This window comes from Ursus americanus, chromosome 31, assembly GCF_024610735.1.
Source record: "Ursus americanus isolate L20-20 chromosome 31, mUrsAme1.1.p, whole genome shotgun sequence".
Taxonomy (NCBI): Eukaryota; Metazoa; Chordata; class Mammalia; order Carnivora; family Ursidae; genus Ursus; species Ursus americanus.
In genome coordinates this window covers 26,801,593-26,825,551 of record NC_142157.1, presented here as the reverse complement: position 1 = coordinate 26,825,551, position 23,959 = coordinate 26,801,593, and the positions used below count along the sequence as shown (strand labels likewise).

The 23,959-nt window shown below is 39.1% G+C and overlaps 1 protein-coding gene and 1 pseudogene across 3 annotated transcripts in view; one reads left to right on the top strand and one right to left on the bottom strand.

Moving 5' to 3' along the window:
* USP6NL (USP6 N-terminal like) overlaps nucleotides 1-23,075 on the bottom strand; it is a 181,659-nt gene extending 158,584 nt beyond the window's left edge. Inside the window, exons 1-2 of one of the 3 annotated variants that reach the window (XM_087857722.1) lie at nucleotides 22,811-23,075; nucleotides 4,073-4,159 (exon numbers count right to left, since the gene is read on the bottom strand). Coding sequence is in view for 2 of the 3 variants with exons in the window: in XM_045793917.2 (XP_045649873.2) it covers nucleotides 4,073-4,076 (4 nt within the window). In the remaining variant the exon portion in view is untranslated. Of the gene's footprint in view, nucleotides 1-4,072; nucleotides 4,160-20,777; nucleotides 22,459-22,810 lie in introns of those variants that run through there. The other 2 variants (XM_045793917.2, XM_087857721.1) reach the window with 2 other exon arrangements.
* Nucleotides 22,697-23,640, top strand: LOC148107405 (uncharacterized; annotated as a pseudogene).
* Nucleotides 23,641-23,959: the final 319 nt, after the last annotated feature.

Sequence of the window (23,959 nt, the reverse complement as noted above, 5' to 3'; positions counted from 1 at the left end):
GCCATGAATATACCACATTGCAAATTACTCATTGCCATTATTTTTTCCTCAGTTAAATGAGAAATGTTTCATATCCAGAAGTGACCTCAAAAAACTCACTCCTTTATTTAGGCCAAAGGGCAGAATCAAACACTCCAATGCAAGAGAGCCACTCCTGGATTGCCAAGTCAGAAGAAAATTGACACAAAGCCTCTCTTAGAAAATATGTCATTATTAGTTACAGAGCAAAAGTTTCCTGAAGAAAGTGAAATAAAATGTGTAAGATAAAATTTAAAAATAGTGGAGCAGATAAGCTTTATTTTTTCAAGTTAAAAGATGTTAAAATAAGTAGTACCCTAAATCATTTTTGGGTTTTGGTGCCTTTTTGGCTTGTTTTTGTTTAACACATTCCGCAAAAATAATCATCCAGAAATTGTTGAGCAATGTTTTTTACAAGAACTACTCCTGTTGTTACAATCTCCATTAAACATCTAAGAGGTCCATTTCAAATTATAGCCACAGTTTAAATATAATAATTTTCATATAAAAATTTCCTCTTTGACACTATCTAATAGAACAAAATTTTGAAAAAAATCTTGATAAGTGTTTAACATTGCAACACATGCAAACACAGAAAAACAAAAACAATTTAAGCACTGAAAATCAAAAGGCTTTTTGTGGATTGTAATAGAGTCAACAATCCACAATGAAACACACAACTCATAGCAGCGCCACATAAGACATTTTCCACCAGATAATATCTAGCCTCAGGATTGGGCAGAATACATAAAGATCTAGACTAAAAGTTGAAAAACATCTTAAAACATTTAAGCAATTCTCTAGGCTTTAGCTAGGGCATCCCAACCGGGAAGCCAGGGTGTGCAGAGAAAGGGATCCCCGCCGCTTTCAGGACAGTTGGGCACAAGTAGCAGCCTGGTCTAAGATGTCAGAGCCAGTCGCCTCCGAGCCCCAGACAGCTCCATCAGTTCAGCCCACATACAGTACAACTTCGACCAGTCCTACATGGTTCATGACATGGGAAGGGTTAGGAAATGCTTCTGAGAGAAACCCACCCAGACATAACAAGTATCAACATTTCTTTTAATCTCTAAAGAAATAATGAAAAAAAAACTTTACCCATAGTTCTCACCCAAATCTAGGTTTGGAAATTCTATCTAGACTTTAATGATATATCTTCCTATTTTTTAACCCGTGCCAGGATTCTTCACTATTTTTTTTCAAAAACGAAAACTCTGATATACTCAGAACCTACCTTCTTGAAAACTTACAACCCCCTAGAAACTGCATCATAACATAGACATTGTAACACCCCCTAATCCATGGTTACAGTGGTCTATTCAAGAATGACTTCTGTCAGTAGAGAAAGCCATCAAATTGGCAAGAATTAAGAAATGCAACTCACAGTCTACTTCAAAGCAAGCCTAAAACAGGCTGAAAACTAAGAAAAAAGCTAGAAGAAGGGAAATACTGCCTATAACCAATCTTTTTAACTTCTATCTAACAGAAATGTCTATTTGTCAGAGTAATTTTTCCATAACAACATCTTCAGTTGCTCCCTAACTGAAACCCTTTAACAGCTCCTTAAGCCCTATAGGGTGAAGTGCAAACTTCCCGGAACGTCCCGTCCCAGACCCTGACTGCACCTCCTCCGGCTTTCTCTCGCCTCGTCTCCACAGCATCCCTCATCTCTATGCTCCCAAATGCTCAACTACATGTAGTCACGCCTTCATGCCTTTCTTGCACTGCTCCACCTCCTGGGAACACTCTATCGTAAGCCACACTCCACACACACACACACACACACACACACACACACACACACACCACCCCTCAATCTCCCTTCACGTGGGATCAGCTTAAATTTCACCTGAAAACAGTAACGCATGGAATAGCTACCCTATACTAAAAGATGTTACTTAGGAACACCCAAATCCATGCATTCTTTATTGAGCACTTATTAAGTGCCAAGAAAAGTGTTTAGCACGAGTGATAAATACAACTTTGCCCTCAAGGATCTTACACATTACATGAAGGTAAGAATGAACAGCAACATGATTTTAAAATGGCAGAACAGGAACTAGAGTGAGGCAAGCAGGGTACTACAGGGAGGAAGCACGATGGAGCTCAGCTAGTAAGGAAAGTGATGCAAGGATGACAAAGAGAAACACGAGGAGCCAGGGAACTAAGCAGAAACTGTTTAGGGTTTTTTTAATCTTCAATGTGAAATAAGAAGTTTGGACTCTATGGTCATAAACCTCCAATGGCCTGTTTATTCTTTGTGGCTCCCTTGTCTTCACAACAAACGCAGAGAAATAACAGATAAAATATAAAAACAAGTCACTAAAATGACCTACCTATGCCCCACAACATTTTCAACATCTCTAGATCAGAAATCTAACAGGAACATCAAGTGTGAGGCCCCAGAGCAGGAAGAGGCAGCAGGAAGAAAATCCCATGGGGTAACTGTACGTAAAAGAGTTCCATGCGAGGCGGGGGCAGTAGCCAGGCTCCTTGCTTAAAACCAGGGGCAGGGGTGGCACTTGTCCTGGATTACGGAACCAGACGGAAAAAGGCTTTTGCTGTCTGTGCTAAAGCTACGGCTGAGGGAGCTGCTGACCTAATGCCAGCTGACTCGGTGACAGAATCTGTGATATCACCAACAGCAACATGGGGCTGGCGCTCTGATCCAGTGACACAAGACCTGATTCTGATCTGCGAGCTCCAAAGGCAGGCAGAGACGACTGCAAATCTGCCAGACCAGCCGGGAAAATCTCAGAAAGACAAAGACATAAGAGAAAGAGAAAGAATTTTTATCAGAATGAGCCTGCAAAATCGCAGAACATGATGATAACACCAACAGTATCAACAGCCACAATAATAATTCACTGGAGACAAAATAAAAATAAATAAGTAAATAATCAAGTGATCTGAAAAAGACTTCAAAATAAGCACAAAAAAGATCTACAAAGAGATAAAAGAATAATAAAAGAACCTAATTTTTTAAATAAAAAGAAGCAAAAATGAGAAAAGAACCAACTAAAAATCTTACAAATGAAATACAGCCATTGTAATTCACAAATAAAAACTTGTATGTGGTTCAGATAATATATTATTAGTCGCCCAACAACCTATCCCTCACCTCTGCCTTTGTCTGCACAGGGCTCTTAATTTTTAGGGGCTGCAGTGGACAGGACACTGGTAGACACGGAGATTCAAAATTGAAAGACAGAGTACCTGTCCTCAAAGAACTCTGTAACGGTGATGCTAACCGAACACTAAGATTACAAAGTAAAACGTAAATTTCCCAAAATGTAGTAAGCATTTTTAAGTTATAATGCCTGACATTTCTTAGTTTTCATAAACTCATATTACCGTCTTCACTATGAGTAAAGATATGAATGGAGCTGGATGGAGCTGGAATATCATATGAATGGAGCTGGAGTATCAAAAGCCGCTTCCTCTTTCATCTGTATTTGAACTCATCTAGCAACTATCCTGATTTATTCAAAGAACAACACCAAAAAAGTAGCCCACTGAAAAGTCTCAAAAATCAAAGCGCACTTCTTGCAATGTCACTCTTAGTAGAAAGCACTCAAAGATTTCACAATAACAACAGTCTCATTTTCATTTATCAACTAATTATTTCAATCGATGATAAGAGTAACTTTCAATTTAAATTTGCCCTCTTCATATTTCTTTCTTTTTCCCCCATCCACTTCTCCTGTGGCAGCTACCAGTTTGTCCTCTATATTTATGAGTTTCCCTCTTCATATTTCCAACAAGTCACTTCCCAATGACTAGTCAACAGAATATTTTGAGTAACAGAACTAAATCAGCCAAGAAACTAATGACACAGATTTCCTCAGCACATCTAACTTCTTCAAATAGATAAAACACCAGAAAGGATCTCCTTGTTTCAACAGAGGCAGGTGCACAATTGGGCTAAACCAGATTATTCAATCTCTGACGAAGTGACATAATTCTAGTTTGTCCCATAACAAACTTTTTCTTTTTTTGAGTACTCCACAAATGCTTCTGAGGCCCCTGAAACGAAACAAAGATGAACACTTACTCATGACTGGAAATGTCTCTGTAGGCTGTCCCAATCGGAGAGTAAACCAAAATCTGCTGCCCAAGGCTTCTCAGAAGAATACATGTCCTGGTCAGAAAACAAAGAGAAAGAAATCAGCTCTTCTAACGGTGAGCATTTAAAATAAAATCTTCTAAAAAGGAAATAAAAATAATTGGCTTCAACAATTTTCTATTTCCAAAAGAACCCTCTGGTGTCATCTAAATGTAAAAAATTACGAATCTTTAAAACATTCATCTTTTCCTTTGTAAGAAGTCATCTCAAAAGCAAATAGTATGTATAAAGTAATTATCACACAGAAACTTATTAACAGGTGTCCTTGGTCTTCACTTACTAAAATCTTATTCCCTCCCCCCTTTCCCAAATAAATAGTTCCTAGAAAGCAAGCACTCCATCTCGGGTAGATACAGCACATCACACCTGCTAAATTTACTTTGTTTACCCATAAATAATTCATATACACTATCAAATAAAGATGACCAAAGTTATTGCTACAAACTTCCTCTAATAATGGGCATTTTTCTCATTATAAAATATGGTTTCCTTGTTTTAAAAAATTGGAAACAGCAGCAAAATAGAAAGAAGAATTCTCTCACCACACAACGTCACTACATCTACCCAATTATGTGGGGCACGATTCCCTTCAAGGGAGTTTCTAATTATTCTTAAAATACACTTCATAAATACTACACACAAAATTTCATATTTGGTTCTTTTCACTTCAGTATAACATAAAGCATCACCCTGTATTAGTATAAATATGAACTAAAATCTTTCTTACTTCATTAATATGTTAAAGAAAATGAGGCATGAAGTAACACTAGTTATATTTCAACATAGCCATGACACGTTCCTCCCCAAATCTAATACATAAAATTCCACAGATAAAATAAGATTTGATACAAAATTCGCACTGTGCTTCCTCATGTACAGCTTTCTTCACTAACTGACAAACTACTTTTTGCAACTACAAGAAGTGACAGTCACTTTATCTTCTAAATCAATTAAAATAACATAATACTAAGGATCTCTGATTCTGAAATAGATTAAAGTTAGGGTAACATTTTTGGAAGAAATGCTTGTCCCATGTATATTCTTTACTCATGTCATGTTATATACATGAGAAATACAAATTTACAAAATGAAAATCTGTATGCACAGCATGATTCATATAGTGTAATTAGCAATGGCATATAATCACAGCGCTGCCGTGTAATCACCTGACCCCCATCCCACACACTTCCTTCTTTATCTATGCAGTAAAGACTATGATTTTCATTTCCAGATAACCCAATTATCCCAAAGGAAATGAGAAGTTGTATGGAAAATCTAAAACAACATATAATCTACATGTTAGTTTTAGAATACACAGTGAAAGTTTCTCACTATAAATAGACTCTCTTGATGGTGCTTCACTGAGTCTATCAGACCTGTTTTCCCTCCCAAGGAACTATGAGGTCAAACGTGCTGACCCCCGGAGCATGCCGAAGGATGATGACATGGGAAGGCAATCCCATGGCACAGATACACAAAGGAGACTAAACGTTCATAGGTGATCCGGGAGTTTACTTACTCTTGTAGAATCTAGTCTCTTTGTCCAGGGACTTTTTGTTCCTGTCTATATCGAAGTTTTTTATCTTAAATTTAAAATTCCTAAAGGGCAGCATCAAAGCACTTTGTACTAAGTAGTGAGCCCCTCCTACCCATAATCATAAAATGCTGAACAAATACGTTTTCAAGGATTGAAGTTCCTAATATATCAAGAATTTTCTTAGCACTGAAAATAGTAACCTCAAAAATGCCAGGATAATAAAACTTATGAACAGTGGATTTACAACCTTACCATCTAAAGTGATAAATATACCTTACAAATATGCAACAATGCATGTATTGGAATTACTGTGAAATGTCATGGAGTAGTTCTTCTTAGAAACATACTTTGAAATTACTTATAACTGAATACACTGGTTCAAAATTCTTTACCCTAATCACAGCTATGAAATGTAGATCTTCCTATCTACTCTCAAAGTAGCAGTCTGGGAACTCTTTAAGCAACAAGGCAGTTCAGAAGAATATATGACAAAATGTGCATGTTCTCTTTCTCCTTCTCCAAATGCTATCCCCTCCCACTGGACATGTAAAAAAGATAAAAGAGATCTAACTTTGTTTTTCACACCATCCAAGAAGGAAAAAAAGTAATCTGTCTTAATTCCACAGTTTCACAGAAAAGGTATATTGGAGTATTTCCATAAAATCTGGCCTTTAAAATCATTTTCTAGGAACTTGAGCCATGCTGTTTATTCTCAGCATGAGAATTTATACTCATGCTAACCTAATACAGGTTCTTTCAAGTGACTCCTCTAACTCCTGTGACAAAACTTGATACATGAATGGTGAGCCAGCCGAAGGATAGTTCCCATCCTGACAGGGAACTCAGGGTCTAGTTAAAAGTAAAGCAAACTCCACCAAAATCCTTTTCTTTATTGCAGGCACTACACGACCTAAAAATAATTTCTAACACTTTTGGGCAGTTAAAACCTCTCAGAGGATCTGAAAGGACTTCTGGTCTTTATAATACCAGATAATCTATTCTAGCACTAGCTCAGCAGTCCCAATTTTAATTATTTTACAGAATTATAAACCACGACATATGGTATCACAGTTCTCTTGTTTCTAATAATATTCCTTCAGGAGACCAAATTAACAGTAACTTATTTTATTGTTTACTACTTCTTCTACTGAAAGAAATACACAAGAATGCCAATCTCTACTACAGGCTGATGGGATCTCCATTCTTTTACTCTCATCACAAATTATAATTTTAGAAAATCAAATTTAATCTTGTGAAAAATTATGCTAAGTAAAATAAGCCAGTCATATATTTGACAAACATCCTATTATTCCACTCATATGAGGAACTTAGAAAAATCAAATTCAGGGACAGAAAGTAGAATGGTGGGTGCCAGAACCTGAGAGCGGGGAAAATGGGGACTTAGTGTTTAATGGGGACAGAGTTTCAGTTTGGGAAGATGAGAAAAGTTCTGGAGATGGATGCTGATGGTTGTACATCAATGTAAATGTACTTAATACCACTGAACTGGACACATTAAAAAGGTTAAAGTGTTAAAAAAAAAAAAGGTTAAAGTGTTAAATCTTATGTATATTTTACCACAATAAAAAAATACAAATAAAAAAAAGAACCAAATGTACCTATGGCTCCACAAAAGCAAGCAAATCCTAAAGTAACACAAATTTATTACAAAGAATCTAGGTGTTTATTAGAGATGCCTGGGTGGCTCAGTCAGTTAAAGCAACTGCTTTCAGCTCAGATCATGATCCCAGCGTGGGATCCAGTGCCGCATGGGGCTCCCTGCTTGGCGGGAGTCTGCTTCTCCCTCTGCCTGATGCTCCCCCTGCTTGTGCTCGCATGCTTGCACTCTCTCTCTCTCTCTCTCTGACAAATAAATTTGTTTAAAAACTTAAAAAAAAAAGAATCTAGGCATATTTTATTAATAAACATCAAAACCAACCACACAGTTCTAAAGTATTAGGCTAAGTGTCTACCTGAGAAATAGCTAGGACCATTATTTAGATTTTTTTAAATCCCCCCAATTAAATAACTAATACAGGTCCTGTTAAAGCCAGAAGTAAAACAAATACTTTCAGCACTGAATGAAAGTCAAAGTCCTTTCCTATCCCTTAGCCACCACCATTCCCTACAATCTCTCAAGTTCATTGTTTTTTTCCATCCATTTGCAAAATAATTCTAAATAAATATATACACCTTTTCATTCAAGAGCTCTTGTATAAAGTAAAATACATCAAGAAGGTGAAAATGATGTGTAAGACTTTAAAAACACTAGCCACAGCTCCATTTTTATCTTTCAGCATTCTTAAATTTTTTGAAGAATAAGGACGATGGCAAAGAAGTATTTAATTAATTCTTCCTCACAATTTTTAACTTCATGGTCAGTTTCCATTTGAAGAACGTCCACTACTCTACTGTGAACTTTCCAATTTATATCATTCAAGATAAGTACTTCTCCCACTAAATATACAGCTGTCAGGTATTTGTTTCCAAGATTCTTGTGTCCAAATGGATTGGGAACCCTCTTGCTACATGACATCAAACATATTTAATAAAATACAAGAATTATTCTTTGAAATGAAGAGCAAAGCTCATAAGCAACTAAGAGGAATCCTTAGAGACTGAAAAAATGAACAGGAGCACAAAGAGAGTCAGTAGGCAAAGACATCAGCGATGGCCCTAGAGGCATTTGACTATCTCCCATAACCAAGCTGCATTGTCCAATACTGTTGCCACAAGCCACACGTAGCTTTTTAAATTTAAATTAATTAAGACCATGTAAAATTTTAAATTCCATTCCTTTGTCGCACTACAGACATTTCTAATGTGGCTACCGGTTGTGGTATTAGCAGAGATGTGTAACATTTCCATTATCACAGAAAATTCTATTGGACAATGCTGAAGGGCTTTCAGTGTTGACAGTCATGCCTGGGAGAAAGTCAAAGCTTCACACCGTACAACATAGGAAGTCAGACTACAGTTAAGCACATAAGGCCTGGCCCCTAAAGCACCACATCTTCAATAAAAAGAATAAACTATTAAAAAAAAAAAAAAAAACTGCCCCAAAGGAAAGCTAAAGGAGAATTCTCTCCTGAGTCTAGGTTTATTTGTGTTTAGGTAAGGGGAAGGGAGAATTCACTGGAAATCCGTAACCAAAACCAACCTTCACACAGGTTTCAAGTTCAAATCCATACACTTGTATGTTATAAAAATCTCAAGCCTAGAAATCAAATGACCCTGGTTTCACAGTGTCCTCAATTGCAAATTCTTTCTGGGAGAAAGCTCTCTTAAGCCAGGTCTCACAAGCATTTCCACAGATACACTTATAGTAAAAATTAGCTTCAAACTTTTAAAACTAGGCCTAAGCAAGATTCAACAGAAATAATCACAAATATGTTAAAAAGGAAAGGACAGTAATGTTTCAAAAAACAATAGGAAATGGAAAATACGAGCAAAAAAGAAGGCAACAGATTTGGAAAAGAATCAGGTTGAAAAACAGGATAACTAAAATTCAATCTCAACAGACAAGTTCAGCAAAATAGGTTCTGCTAAAGAAAGAATTAATGAACCAGATGATAGATCTGATAACCTTTTATTTTTTTTTAAGTTAATTTATTTTTTTTGGAATCTCTATACCCAACATGGGGCTCAAATTCACAACCTGGAGATCGAGTCACATGGTCTCCCAACTAAGCCAGCCAGGTGCCCCTGAACCAGAAGACAGATCTGAAATTATCCAGAACACAACGAAGAAAGACAAAAAAAATAAAGGAAGATTAAGAGACATGAAAAATAAATTAAAACATCTAATTAAACATAATTAATAAATTAAATTAATAAATTTAAATATTAAGACATCTAATATGGGGGCGACTGGGTGGCTCAGTCATTAAGCTTCTGCCTTCAGCTCAGGGTTCTAGGATGGAGCCCCACATCAGGCTCCCTGCTCAGCGGGAAGCCTGCTTCTCCCTCTCCCACTCCCCCTGCTTGTGTTCCCTCTCTCACTGTCTCTGTCAAATAAATAAATAAAATCTTTAAAAAAATATCTAATATGTATATCTAATTGGAGTTTTAGAAAGAGAACATTAAGAATGCGGGAGAGACAATCTGCAAAAAGAGAACAGCTAAGAATTTTCCTGAATTGCTGAAAGATACTAATGTACAGACTCAAGTTCATTAAATTCCAGAAAGCATAAATAAAATGAAAATTGACGCCCAGAGATATCATAGTGAAACTGTGAAACATCAACGACAAAGAGGTTTTTTTTTTTTAAGATTTTATTTATTTGACAGAGATAGAGACAGCCAGCGAGAGAGGGAACACAAGCAGGGGGAGTGGGAGAGGAAGAAGCAGACTCATAGCGGAGGAGCCTGATGTGGGGCTCAATCCCATAACGCTGGGATCACGCCCTGAGCCGAAGGCAGACGCTTAACCGCTATGCCACCCAGGTGCCCCAACGACAAAGAGTTTTTAAAAGCAACCAGAAACAAAAGGCAGATTGCTTACAAAGCAACAATTAGACTTACACCTGATTTATCAACTGCAACAACAGGAGCCAGAAGACACCAGAATAATATCTTCAAAGTTCTAAGAGGAATAAACTGTTCACTATAATTATATACTCAACTCAGCCAAACTATCTTTTCAAGAAAAATGACAAAATAATGAAAATTTCAGACACAAACTGAGGGAATATACAGTAAACAGATCCTCATTAAGGCTGCTTCCAAAACTATAATCACAAAGTAGGAAAATGATGCCAAAGAGGAGGTCTGAAATACAAGAAAGAATGGTGAGGAAAAAAAAACTGTAAACATGAGTAAATGCAAACAAATATTGGAGGTATGATTTCTAAATTAGGAGTTACCAACAACAACAACAACAACAAAAAAGGAGCTAAAGTACTGAACAACAGCATGTAATCTAGAATAGAGGTAATAAGAATGGAAATATTCCAAGTTTTTATGCTGTTATTCAGGAGGAAGATATGGCAGACACTATCTTTTGTTCTTATGTCTGCCTTTACCCATTGCTCTTGCTGTGGCTTCCCTAGGAGGGGCGTATACACCCCACCTCATGGATTTGAGGACCTGACCATATGACATGCTGGACTGACGCTGTTCTAAGTGGAGGTTCTAAGAGGATTGAGCTTGTCTGTTCTCTTGATCTCCTATAATGCACCCCAGATAGCTACTGGTCCTAGAATGAGTAGACACCTAGCACAAACCCCAACCCAACCCAACCCACAACTTACAGACAAACCCAGCCAAACCCAGCAGAGACTGCCAAACCTATGAGCTAGAAATAAATGTGTGTCATTTTACACCACTGAAATTTTGCAGTGGTTTGTTACACAGCATTATTATTGCAAACGATGACTAATACAGAGAATAAGGACATTAATTTTAAATGCAAATTAAATTTGTTAGTTTTAGTTTTACTAGAAAACTTTACTCACTACATTTGTGAACATACACACACACATACTAATACCATTTACATAAATTTCCAAAATACACAAAATTAACAATAAGCTGTTTAGGGACATAGACACACATACTGTAACTATACAGAAAAGCAAGAGAATGCTAGACCTTAAAGTTGAGGCTGCTGGTTTCCTCAGGACAAGCAGTGCAATAAGGAGAAGAAGCAGGAAGATGTGATCCAAGAGGGTACTGATAATGTTCTATCACTTAAGTTGAAGAAGGGGATAATATGGACACCATTATGCAACACACACTACACATAACTTTGTGTATGAATATAATATTTTATGATATTTTAATACGAAAAAGCAAAAAATTTCCAATAAAATTCAGAAGTGAAATGATTATAAATAAAAGTAACACAACATGGGGTGCGTGGGTGGCTCAGTCAGTTAAGTGTCTGCCTTCGGCTCAGGGCATGATTCCAGGGTCCTGGGATCAAGCCCCACGTCGGGCTCTCTGCTCACCAAGGAGCCTGCTTCTCCCTCTGCCCCTTCCCTGCTCCTCCTTCTCCCTACCTTCCTCCCTCCCTCCCCCCCAAATAAATAAATAAATAGATAAATAAATAAAATCTTTTTTAAAAGGTAGCTATATAAAGGAGTTAAATGCATTTATAATCTTTAAACTATAATTAAGAGGCAGAAAGAGTTGTAGTGACTCATTCATTCTTTAAAAGTAAAAGACAATACCAAGTGATAAGCAGCTCCACAACAAATTACAAGTGAACTTTCATGTGCAAAGACTGATGATTATACATTACCCACATGTAAAAGCAGCAAAGAATTGTTATCATTTGTGCTGGCTGAACTCAGCTGTCTGATCACTAAAGCTTCTGATCTCACCCTCAGAGTTGTACAATCCAAGTTCATTTTCTAGTAGAAATTCCTAGACTCTGTTTTGCAACATTGCTATGTGTTGAACTGCCATTCCAAGGAAGAGCTGAAGAAAATTTCCTTCATTGAAGCATTATTTGTAACAGCAAAAAAAAAAAAAGAAGAAAAAGAAAAAAATATGTATCTATATATCTTAAATATCCAGTAATAAGGGATGGACTAAATGAAATGTTCATTTACGTGTAATGGACTCTCATGTATCCATTTTTTAAATGTCTCAAGAAAATTTAATGACAGGGAATGAATGAGTGCTCAACAATGTACTTTATGCAGCCTTCTCACAGTCAGCAATTTAAATTTATTTCCCAAAGGGTTATAAACCAACACTTAAATGATTAATGTTAGGTTCTTAAATTTAAAACAGATAAAAAATACACAAATGTACTATTCATTTAATAAATATTTACTGAAGAGCTATTATGAGCCAGGCAGTGTTCTAGGCTCTGGAGACACAGCCAAGAAAACAAAGATCCTATCCCTGTGGAACTTAGGTCATAGTAATTCTACTACTTTTCTTTCTTAACTCAGATTCATAGTTCATTAGTTCAAATATATATGCTGAGGCACATTTCCAGGTAATGTCTTCTCATTTGGATAAAGAAATAACTTCAGTTAATATTAAACTCATCATTCGTTTCCCAATTCTTAGTCATTCTATAAAAGAATGCGCTTTCTGCAATTTATACCCCCTGAAACATAGCGCTAAATTTGAACAGCTTTAGATATTTTCCCAGCTCAAGAGAAGTAAAATAAATCTGTCATTGCTAGAGTGAAAGGAGGTTTGTTTATCCTATTCACTAAATCAACAAACGTACTTCCTGCTAATAAGATCAGAGAATGAGATGGGCAAAATGTGAAATCATTGGATTTCCTCGGTTTGTTTACACATGTATGTTAATGAAGCATCAGATAAGAATGAGGTCTAATTTCTTCCCCTTCTGCAGGTAGAATTTGAGTTAGGTTTCCAGAAGGACTTATCAAATTCTAGTAGCTATACACTGGTAAACAGGTCAACTAGGTATTTAGAAAAACAAATACCCGTTGACAAACTTCCTCACTTACAGTCACAGAGGCAGAGCCTTTCAAAAGCAGCTCGTAATTTGTTCACATGTTGTATGTGCCTAATGCACTTGATACATACTATCAGAACCGCACCTAATGCCTGAACTCTACCGATAAAAGCTAAAATGAAGGATACAATAGATCTGATTTTCAGAGGCCTGGCATCATTTAAAAAGTCAGCTAAAAATACCACACTATCTCTAGTTGGATTCTAAACAAAGAATCCATCCATCCATCCATTCAATAAATACTTACTCAGCTAGACGATATGCAAAAAACTTCTCAAGGGGCTTGCGATAAAAAATCAAGACAAACCTGGTCCCAGCCATCTTGCCACTAACAAAACACAGCCAGGACAAAATGGGAGTGAAGAGCTTCAGCTCATGCTGCTGAAGGAAAATGAGTAAATTCATGGGCCGTAAAATGTAAATACATAAAGTTGAAGAGAGGAAAATTAATGTAGTCAATAAAACTGGAATTCAGTAGATTGTGAGCCTTGTAAGAAAATCACTCAACATACAAGAAGTCCTAGATGCGAGAGGGACAGCTCTGCCATTAACCAGCTCTAGGACTGCAGATCAAGTCACTTCATTACTCTGAGACTCTGTTTCTTCATCTGTAAAATTAGAGTTAAAATTTCCAACCCACCTACCACTCAAGATTGTCAAAGGATTATACATGAAAAAAATGCTTTGGTAAACTAAATATCTTATATATACTAGTACTGATTCAGCTTTTTTCAGGTCTTATTTTTAAAAAAATAAATTGAAATGATATTTTTAAAGATGTCATTTATTTAGGGGCGCCTGGGTGGCTCAGTCAGATAAGCTGCTGCCTTGGCTCAGGTCATGGTCCTGGAGTCCAGGGATGGAGACTCGGCGGGGAGTCTGCTTCTCCCTCTGTCCCTCCCACTGGTTTGTGTGCGTGCGCGCGCGTGCTCTCTCTCAAATAAACAAATAAGATCTTTTTTAAAAAAACATTTTATTTGAGAGAGCACACGAAAGCTTGCGGGGGGGAGGGGTGGAGACGGGGCAGATAGAGGGAGGAGAAAATTCAAGCACACTCCATGCTGAGCAGGCAGCCAGACACGGGGCTCAATCTCATGACCCCCATATCAAAACCCGAGCAGAAATTAAGAGTCAGACACTCAACCACCTAAGCCACCCAGGCACCCAAGCTGAAATGATTTTTAAGTTCTCTTTTGAGCACTGTAAGATTTATGACCTAAAAACTAATCTTAATTCAATGAATAACTAAGAGAATTCTAACTTCCTAAGCATTATTATTAGTAGGATCAATCAATAAATTATTGCAGAAAACCAGGTATGAGCGGAAATAAATTGGTCTAAAATGTAAAGAAAAAAAAAAAAAAAGACCAGATTCAAATGACACTTGGAAAAAAGTTAAAATGACTATTAATAGTGAAGTAATCAAAAGTAACCCCGAGGTTGAAGGGAGAACCTGGATGGCATTCTTCTGGCAATCCTTCGTGATGGCAGATTATCAACTTTGTAGGAAAAAGTTTTCACAATTGAAAAATATTTCCCAAGCAAGTTGGTGAATGAGCTTAGAATGTAAACTCATGATACAGCATTGGATCAAAAACAAAATGTGATATAAATTGAGGGATGGGGCTCACTATTCCCAAAAAGCAAGTTGTAAAAAGAAATTTCAGAAATTTCTCTTCAGCAATTAATGCAAATGGTCTGCTAATGGTAACTATACTTAGCACTAATTTGAATACATATTCTAAAATGCTTCTTTAAAAATTACTACTAATGTTACTTCACAATCAGACTATTCTATCTAGTTAGAAATTGGAAATGGGGATTTTCCAATAATTAAGCATCTGGCTGGGAAAGCAAAAGATAAGACAAGGGATCTATATTTCCAACAAAGCCAGACCACATATTACACACCAATCCTCTTGCAATTAAAAAGCTAGACAAATAAATAATTTTTTTAATTCTTAAAAATACCAGAGATATAAAATGGTGTAACCACTTTGAAAACTGGTAATAACTATTGAAGCTAAATTGTATCGACCTATTACTCAACAGTGCCCTACCCAGGGATACTTCTAAAAGAAGGAAGTACATAAATCCAACAAAATACATGTATAAGAATGTTCATAGGGGTGCCTGGGTGGCTCAGTCATTAAGCGTCTGCCTTCAGCTCAGGGCGTGATCCCACAGTCCTGGGATCGAGCCCCACAACAAGCTTCTCCGCTGGGAAACTGCTTCTTCCTCTCCCACTCCCCCTGCCTGTGTTCCCTCTCTCCCTGGCTGTCTCTCTCTCTCTGTCAAATAAACAAATAAAATCTTAATAAAAAAAAAAAAAGGATGTTCATAGCAGCTTTATTATAATAGCTCAAAATTGGAAATAATGCAAAAGCCTATTACAAGCAGAGTGGACACATAAATTGTGACAGATTTGTATATGAGGCTACTACTATGGCACACTATATTTTCCAGTAATGGTGACTACAGTGTTTCTGGTCTCACATGCTCTTCCAGAATCTCGACTCTCCCCATCAAGAGGTAGAGTCTGTTTTCCCTCTCTTTAAACATAGGCAGGCTCATAACTGCCTCAAAGAATAGACTGCGGTGGAATTAAAACTGCATTAAGCTTCAAAGCCAAGTCCTAAGAGGCAATCTAGCGTCTGTCTGGCTTATGGGCTCTCCACCCCTCTCCCCACTGCACGTGGGCGCAGGACGCTAGCCCTTGGAACACTGCCACCGTGCTGTGAGCACACCCAGGACACATTTAGGTGTTCATCAACAAGCAGACATGTGAGCAAACCTTCAAATGCTATTAGGCCCAGTCTTGAAGCAGCCCTACTTGAAACCAAATGAAGCTAAGACAAGCATTGCCCAAATTACAGTGCTGTGCAGAAAATAAATGTTGTCACTGTTTAAGTCTTTGAGTTTTGAGGCCATTTTTTAGGTGCCACAGTAACAATAACAAGTACAGGGCAATAAAAAAGAAACACTACTGCTATGTGCAATAATAGAGCTGAATTTCATTGATACTATACAATGCTGACTGGAAAAAGCCAGATCAGACACAAGAAAGTAGAACGTACCACGTGATCCTATTTTGACAAGAAAACTAAAAAATACAAAACTAGTCTATGGTGATAGAAAACAGAGTAATTGTGACCTGAGGCAGGGAAGGAAGGTGGTATGGACAGGGAGGGAGTATGACAGGGCCTTCTGGGGTGGCAAAAATGTTCTATATGCCGAACAACTATTAGACCTTGCATTACATTTATAAAAATTCTTCATAGTATACATTTAAGATCAGTGCACACTATCATATGTATATCATACCTTAATTTAAAAGGGGGGCACCTGAGGGGCTCAATCAGTTAAGCATCTGCCTTTGGCTCAGGTCATGATCCCAGGGTCCTGGGATGGAGCCCATGTCAGGCTCTCACTTCTCCCTCTCCCTCTGCCTGCCTCTCTGCCTCCTGTGCGCACGCTCTCTCTGTCAAATAAATACATACATAAAATATTTTTTTTAAAAAAGTGGACTCATCAAAGGACTGATGAGGTAATAAGGAATTATGAGGCACAGTCCAAGAGAACAGAGAGGAGGACGGCACCCTGGGGTTTCTTCCCTCCTGGAAATGCTTGCCTAATCAAAAACTGGAAGGAAGACAAAATGTCAGAGTACAAGATCCACCAAGGGAGCCATCCCCTGCTTTAGAGTAAGACCCCAAAAGGCTGAATCCCAGAAGAGAAAACACAGAAGTAAATTAAACCAGTCCTTGCACAGACTCAAAAAACCCTCAGTTTGAATAAAGGTAATCCCAAGTGCCTGGCAAAAGCAACAGAAAAATCTTTACCTAAATCTATAATTACTTCTGGAAATATTTTTTTCAAACAGAATAAACAGTATACAATCAAAGATAAGCAGGCACATAGGGAAATAAGACCCCTGGAGAAACAAAAGATCACAGAAAAAACCTATGGGATAGCTTACTCTGTTCAAAGAGATATGTGCAAAGCTTGAAAATTTTGATAGGCAATTACAAATTAGGAAAACGGCATAGCAGACTTTAAAAGGAAACAAAATGAAATTCTAGAATGAAAATACAATTAACCAAAATTAAGAAACCGGAGAATAACATTTAGAGCAGATTAAACAGAGGTAAAGACTACCTTAGTAAACTGGAAGACAGACCACAAGGAAATATCCAGAACAGAAAAGAAACAAGAGTGGAAAATACAGAAGACAAATGAAATACACAGAGGAGTCGGGGAGCTCTGACACCATGGAACTGAAGTCCCAGAAAGAGTAAGCAAGAGAATGGGGAAGAGGCAATATTTAAGGAGATGACAGCTGAGAACTATCCAAAACTGATGAAAGACATCCAGACACAGCATCAAAAGGGATATACCCCAAGCAAGAAAGGGCAGGGTTATTTGAAATCCAAAGACAAAAAGAAAAATCTCAAAAATAGCCAGAGAAACAAATTACCAATAAAGAAGTGATAAACTATAACTGACTTGTCAATAGAAACAAAGCCAAATATTAGAGAATAATCTCTTCTCCAAAGGACGAATACGTAACTACATGTATGTATGTATCCCTAGTCTAGAATTCTATACCTAGCAAAGTGTATCTTTCAAGAATGCAGGTGAAAAAGAAACATTCTCAAATAAAAAGTATGAAAATTTGTCAATACAATGTCTACTTTTAAAGGGTATTCTTCGGGCAGAAGGAAAATTATTTCAGTTGGAAGATTAGTAACACAAGAGGGAACGAAGGAAAAGAAAATGCAGGAAGTCTAACTGAGTAATAACAGTGTAAAACAACAGAAATACATCTATGGGGTTTAAACTATACATGCATTTTAAAACATGGTAATGATGAAAGAGGTTAAAAAAAGAAGAAAGAAAGAAAATTAACTTAAATGTTTTTAAATGTTTTAAAATGTTTCATTCTCTGGAAAAAAAGAAGTCTCAATACTCCACTCTGATAAGCTGAGAAAACTTACTAGAATTTCTTTTTTTTTTTTTTTAAAGATTTTATTTATTTATTCGACAGAGAGAGAGACAGCCAGCGAGAGAGGGAACACAAGTAGGGGGAGTGGGAGAGGAAGAAGCAGGCTCATAGCAGAGGAGCCTGATGTGGGGCTCGATCCCACAACGCCAGGATCACGTCCTGAGCCGAAGGCAGACGCTTAACCGCTGTGCCACCCAGGCGCCCCTAAAATTTCTTAGGCAAACACTTAAGGAACAGCAAAGGAATAGATAATACCAAGCTAATAAAAAAGAGGTAAATGAAATACTCATTTTTAAGACAATCCAGGGGCGCCTGGGTGGCTCAGTCGGTTAAGCATCTGACTCTTGATTTTGGCTCAGGTCACGATCTCAGAGTCATGAGATTGAGCCCCACATCTTGTTCCACACTCAATGACTGTGGAGCCTGCTTGGTATTCTCTCCATCCCTCTCCCTCTGCCCCTCCCCCCCACTTGTGCCCCTGCACTCTCCTCTCAACACCCCCCCCACCCTCTAAATAAATAAGACAATCCAAAAGGAAGCTACAACAAGAAAAAAGAAACATAAAAAACAGGTAAGACAGATTTTTTTTCATTTTTAAACATTAATGTCAATAGTTATTGTATGCCAATTCATTTTTATAAGTCATAAGCAAAATACACAGAACTATCTAGCCAATGCACATATACCTAACTCTTGTAAATTTTAACCACGTCTATTCAATTTTTTCCCATTGTGACTGACTTCTCAAAATCTTATTTCACATTCTCTTTTCTTACCTTACTACAGACATGCTAACAAGCATTAAAATGTTCAAAACCGAATAAAAACAAACAGGAACGAAAAGCCCAGAGAGCCAACTAGCTTATAAATACTGCATTAATTCCATAATAAAATATTAATTTGCCACTACTGATCTATTTAAGATTACTGAAATTAATATATTAAGAAACTTAAAAACAATATTCTTTCATTTATTTCATGAAAAAAATTACTCTAATATTTTTTAATTCGTTTGTTAATTTAGTGAAAGGAAAATTCCAGGATACAATTGCAACTTCTTCTACACACACACAAATGTCAGCAAGACAAAGGTGCAACTTATACCTCTGTCAGAGAATAACAAAATATCTATTTAGTACAAAAACACTTAAGCAAACAAGATATGAAACTCTAGTCACTTCTGATCTTCCTATAGGCAAATGAAACTACCTACCACTTAAGAAGTATTTTTTATTTTAGGGTGGATTACTACTACCATTTTGTGAGAGGTAGATATTTTAAGTAAGGTAGCCTAAGCTCTTCCAAAGAAATAATGCTAGGAAAATTAAATCGAAATGCTATATTCATATCATACAGTATCTCTGTAAAGAAATCAAAGAATCTCATTTAACATTTAATTCCCGTCTTTCGGATACAGAAACTCACAAGTGAATGGTGCCAGAGTTAAAAAAAAAAAAAAAAAAACTAGACACCAAAGTGTACAGTCATTTCCAGGTCTACTGTGGCTGGAGGCAACTAGACTGACTCCCTTTCCATAATGGCTGTGGAACAAGACTGAGCCCTTCGTTCAGATGTCTGGAGTTTGGTGCCAAGAGCCTTCTCTACACAACGAACAGTGGTTGCTGCCAAGCCTTGTGGGGAACTGATACCCAAGCATCCTTATCTAACCTCCACAACAGTCTCTTCAGGCCCTATGTGCCCGCTCTTCTCTTATCCTCAGTGTCCCACCTACTCCCCTCTCCTTTTCACCCACTATCTCCTCCGTATCCAAATCTTACAAGTCACTTCCTTGGGAAAGCTTGCCCCACCACCCCTAAGTCAGGTTAGATTTCCTAGTCATGGGTTTTATAGCTCCCTGTACTTTACTTTAAAGGACTTATCCCCCTGTGGTTGAAAACAAGGTACCTAACATGAGGTCATGACATACACAGAAGGCACTCAAGAAATACTTGCTGAATGAACAAATCCAAATTTATGTTTCCCAATTTTACAAAGAAACAAGCTTTTAAAAATTAACTTATTTACATGAAAAATTAAGTTATTTACATGGAAATGGCATAGACCAGTTGAGAATCCAAATGTTTGCAACTCTTAATTCCCATGCTCTGACCCCCATGTACTATAATGAAATGTGGTAGAAGACAGATGTCTTTCAAATTAATATTACTTTTTGATGGACTTCCACTGTAAAAAGTGAGACACTTTTAATGGGGGAAAAAAAGAGACTCTAAATACAAGCGAATCTCATCTAAACGCAATATGCCTTTCAAAAATCGCCCTGAAGGGACACACTATAACTTTCTCTTTTTTATATAATTTATTTTTTTAAGATTTTATTTATTTATTTGAGAGAGAGTGGGGGAGAGAGAGAGAGAGGGAGAGCAGGAGCAGGAGGGTGGGCAGAGGGAGAGAGAGCAGCAGACTCCCCGCTGAGCAGGGAGGCGGATTCCGGACTCAATCCCAGGATGCTGGGATCATGACCTCAGCTGAAGGCAGACACTTAACGGACTGAGCCATCCAGAAGCCCTAAGTTTCTGATAACAAATGGTCAGAATATTGTTGTTAACAATACCATTGCACTAAAACAAAACAAAAATGGTTAAAGTGAAATTGCAAACATAAACTAGAAAATGTAATCACCTACCTCTTTCTTTCTGACTGAAGTAGCAATTTCCAAACTTCTAATATTGTAGCAAAGTCTTCTGCCAGCTTCAGACCCCCTTAACATGCCTAGCACATTTCAACCGAAGTAATTTTGTTTTCAGTTTTCCACTAACTTTAATTTACTGGCCTCTTTTCCAACCACCTTCACAGACTACAAAACTAACAGGAACTCGAGATAGATGTGCGCATGGTGGCCCAGACTGACCAGTACAACCTCTGCTTGGCACTGGAGGCCCAGATTGAATCCACCCTGCCAGGAAGTTGTCTTGGTTCCCCAAAAACGCTAAGGATGACCAGTCCATTAACAGATGGCGGCAAAACTGACACTTGCACATACTGGCTTGTTTAGCCAGTGGCAGTTGTCCTCACTAGGAGATACTTCATGTCAAACACTGATGTAACTGGTAATTAATGGGCTATCCTATCCTTTTCAGAAACAAGTACACCAGGGAGTCTGACAGGCTAGCTCAAAACAGTAAGTAGGCACAAACACCAAGACTCAGGGCCCGAGTTCCTAATGTCTGGCAAAAGATGCTTCTTCAAATGCCTTTGTGACGACTCACTAATTCTTTATATAATCAGCAAAGGAATTTCTGTTAACCCAGGATACCTGTTTTCTTTTAAAAATTAAATCATACTTTTATTAGCATAATATTTTTCTTTTATATGTTGACATATTTCAATTGTCTATGTAGAATACAACACAGGGTCAATATTCATTTTAAGTAAAAATATAAACTATGTTTACAAACTTTATTATCAAAAATGGCAAACCCAGAAGTATTTTTAATTTTAGGGTCTGACAGAGTGAGAAAAGCAAATACACCACTGTTCATTTGCTACTAGCTAGCTTAATTCTTATTAAAATGACTTCACAAGAGAAAAAAGTACCCTGACTTCCCTCTAATAGAACTTCCCAGAGATTCTACATATGAGGGGATTGTCCACGATGATCAACTTTTCTGACTACAAAATATTATGTATCCAAGAGACTTAATTCCCTTTATAAATGGATTAACATAGGATTAAAATCGCTTTCTTCCAGCAAGCAAAATATTTAAGATCGTGTCCCCACTTTTTCCCCCCATTTGTGTCACACTATTTCCCATGACTGGATATTGCCCCAATTCAAACATCCTTCCCAGTCCCATAAGGGACTCATTTCACTCCTGTTAACGTCTGACTAAAAAGCAACTGTGGATTAAAATGCGGGGAAGGGGGGGGGCGGGAAGAGCTTTATACCCAATTTATAGAAATGTCTTTCAATTTATAGAAATGTGGATTCACAGACTGCTCGAATTTCCTGGCATTAAAATACCTAAGAGCAACCATTCTCACGCATTAGATATGCCGCACCATCACACGGCTGTTAGCTCTGAACTACTTTGCAAACTTTGCAAAAGCGCACAGATTTCCAGGCTCTCCAGATCCCTCATTCACCCCATCCTCCTCTAGCCTAGTCGAAACAAAGTTCTGCGGCACGAAGGCAATAATTTAAAAGAGCGAAGTTTGCCTCAGTCCTGCCCACTTGGACTCCGCAGGACGCAAGTGAAACTTGTAAGGGAGACACGTCTCCCGGGGACCGGAGCTTGCTCCGGGGGGAGGGGGAGTCAGCGGGGCTCCCCTCCCCCCGGATCTAGTAGACCCCGGCCCGTTCCACCCGCCCCCTTCACCGGCCTTCAGGTCCCCCTTCGCACCGTCCCCCACACACCCTCCCCGCACGCCCCCTGCGCCCCAGCGCCCCCCACCCGGCGCCCGCCAGCCTGCCAATCACTCCCGCAGAGCCCCACGATCGAGGTTCCAGCGGGCACCAGGACGGTCCCGCACACGTTTCCGGAGCCTGACCCTCGAGGGCTGAGGCAGGGAGCCTTAGCTCCGTCCACCTCCCCGGGGCCGGGAATGGCGGCGTCCGGCTCCCAGGGGCCAACCCCAGTCCCTGCCAGGAGGAAACCCCGGAGACCGCCGCCGCCGCCGGCCGGCCCCCTGCGGTGGGAGATGAGGAAATGAAGTTACCTCCGGCCGGTCCCGTCGGCGGAGGCTGTAGGAGGGGGCAGAGCGGGGAGTAGGGGCAGCCGAGCAGGTCCCGGCGCGGCGGCAGCTACCGCAGTGCCCTCCGCCCCATTGTTTCCCTTCCAAGAGGATCCCGGCGAAGCCGAGCCCGGGAACCAGGAAGTTCCCCGGCGCGACACCTCCTGCCGCCGCTATGGAAACGGCCCCCGCCTCCCAGGGCGGCTCGCCCGGGACCCCGCCTCCGCGCCGCCGGCCCCGCCCGCCTCACGGGCCACCGCCAACCGTCGCCGCTGCGGCCGCGGCCGCCGCCATCTTGGCGCGGCCGGGCGGCCTCTTCCCGGCGGCACGTGCGCGCCGCTCCCGCGTTCCCGCCGTCCGCGGGGGCGCGCTTCCAAGGCTGCGGGGTGCGGGCGCAACTCCCCGGGATCCTGGGAGAGAAGCGGCGCCTCTGATCCCGGGCGGCCGAGGGAAGGAGGACCCGCTCCGCACTGCAGACTCTGACCCCGGAGCGGGGCTTCGAGGCACGGCACGGAAACGACCCACTTAAGCTGTCCAATTGAAAAAGGTCAAGGGATGGGTGAGAGCAGGGGTGAGGTCGATGGAGTAGTGGCCGAGAGCATGATCTCTGCAGCCAGATTGCCGCGTGTTTCTTTTGTGGCTCATCTTACTAGCTGTCAGAACTTGGACACTCTAATTTTCTCTCTGCCTCGGTTTCTTCATCTGTAAAGTGACATATACTAGTACCTGCCTCATAAGGTTATCACCTGGAACAAGCAAGTGCCGGGTAGTTAGCAGGTGCAAAATGAGGATTCCTTCAATAAAATGGTATTGCTTCTAACAGAAATCACATTTTTGTCATTTTTCAGGAATTTTAAGTATTCAAATCAGCACTACTTTAAATAGGCTACTATTTCAGATCCCATTGCTGCATAAAATTTCCCAAATGTTCATCTTTTGTCCCATCTTTCTCTGGGTCAGCTTTCCTTTTTTATATCATGGAAATTGTCAAGAGTTTTAATCTCCAGAGTCTTCCATTAAGAGGTGCCATAAAAAGATGAATGATGTAAACTTTCCAACACTGTAATTAGCTGACAGTTAAGTGATTTATTCAATAGAAGCTAGAAAAGTTAGGGTGTGCAAATAACAAAGGCT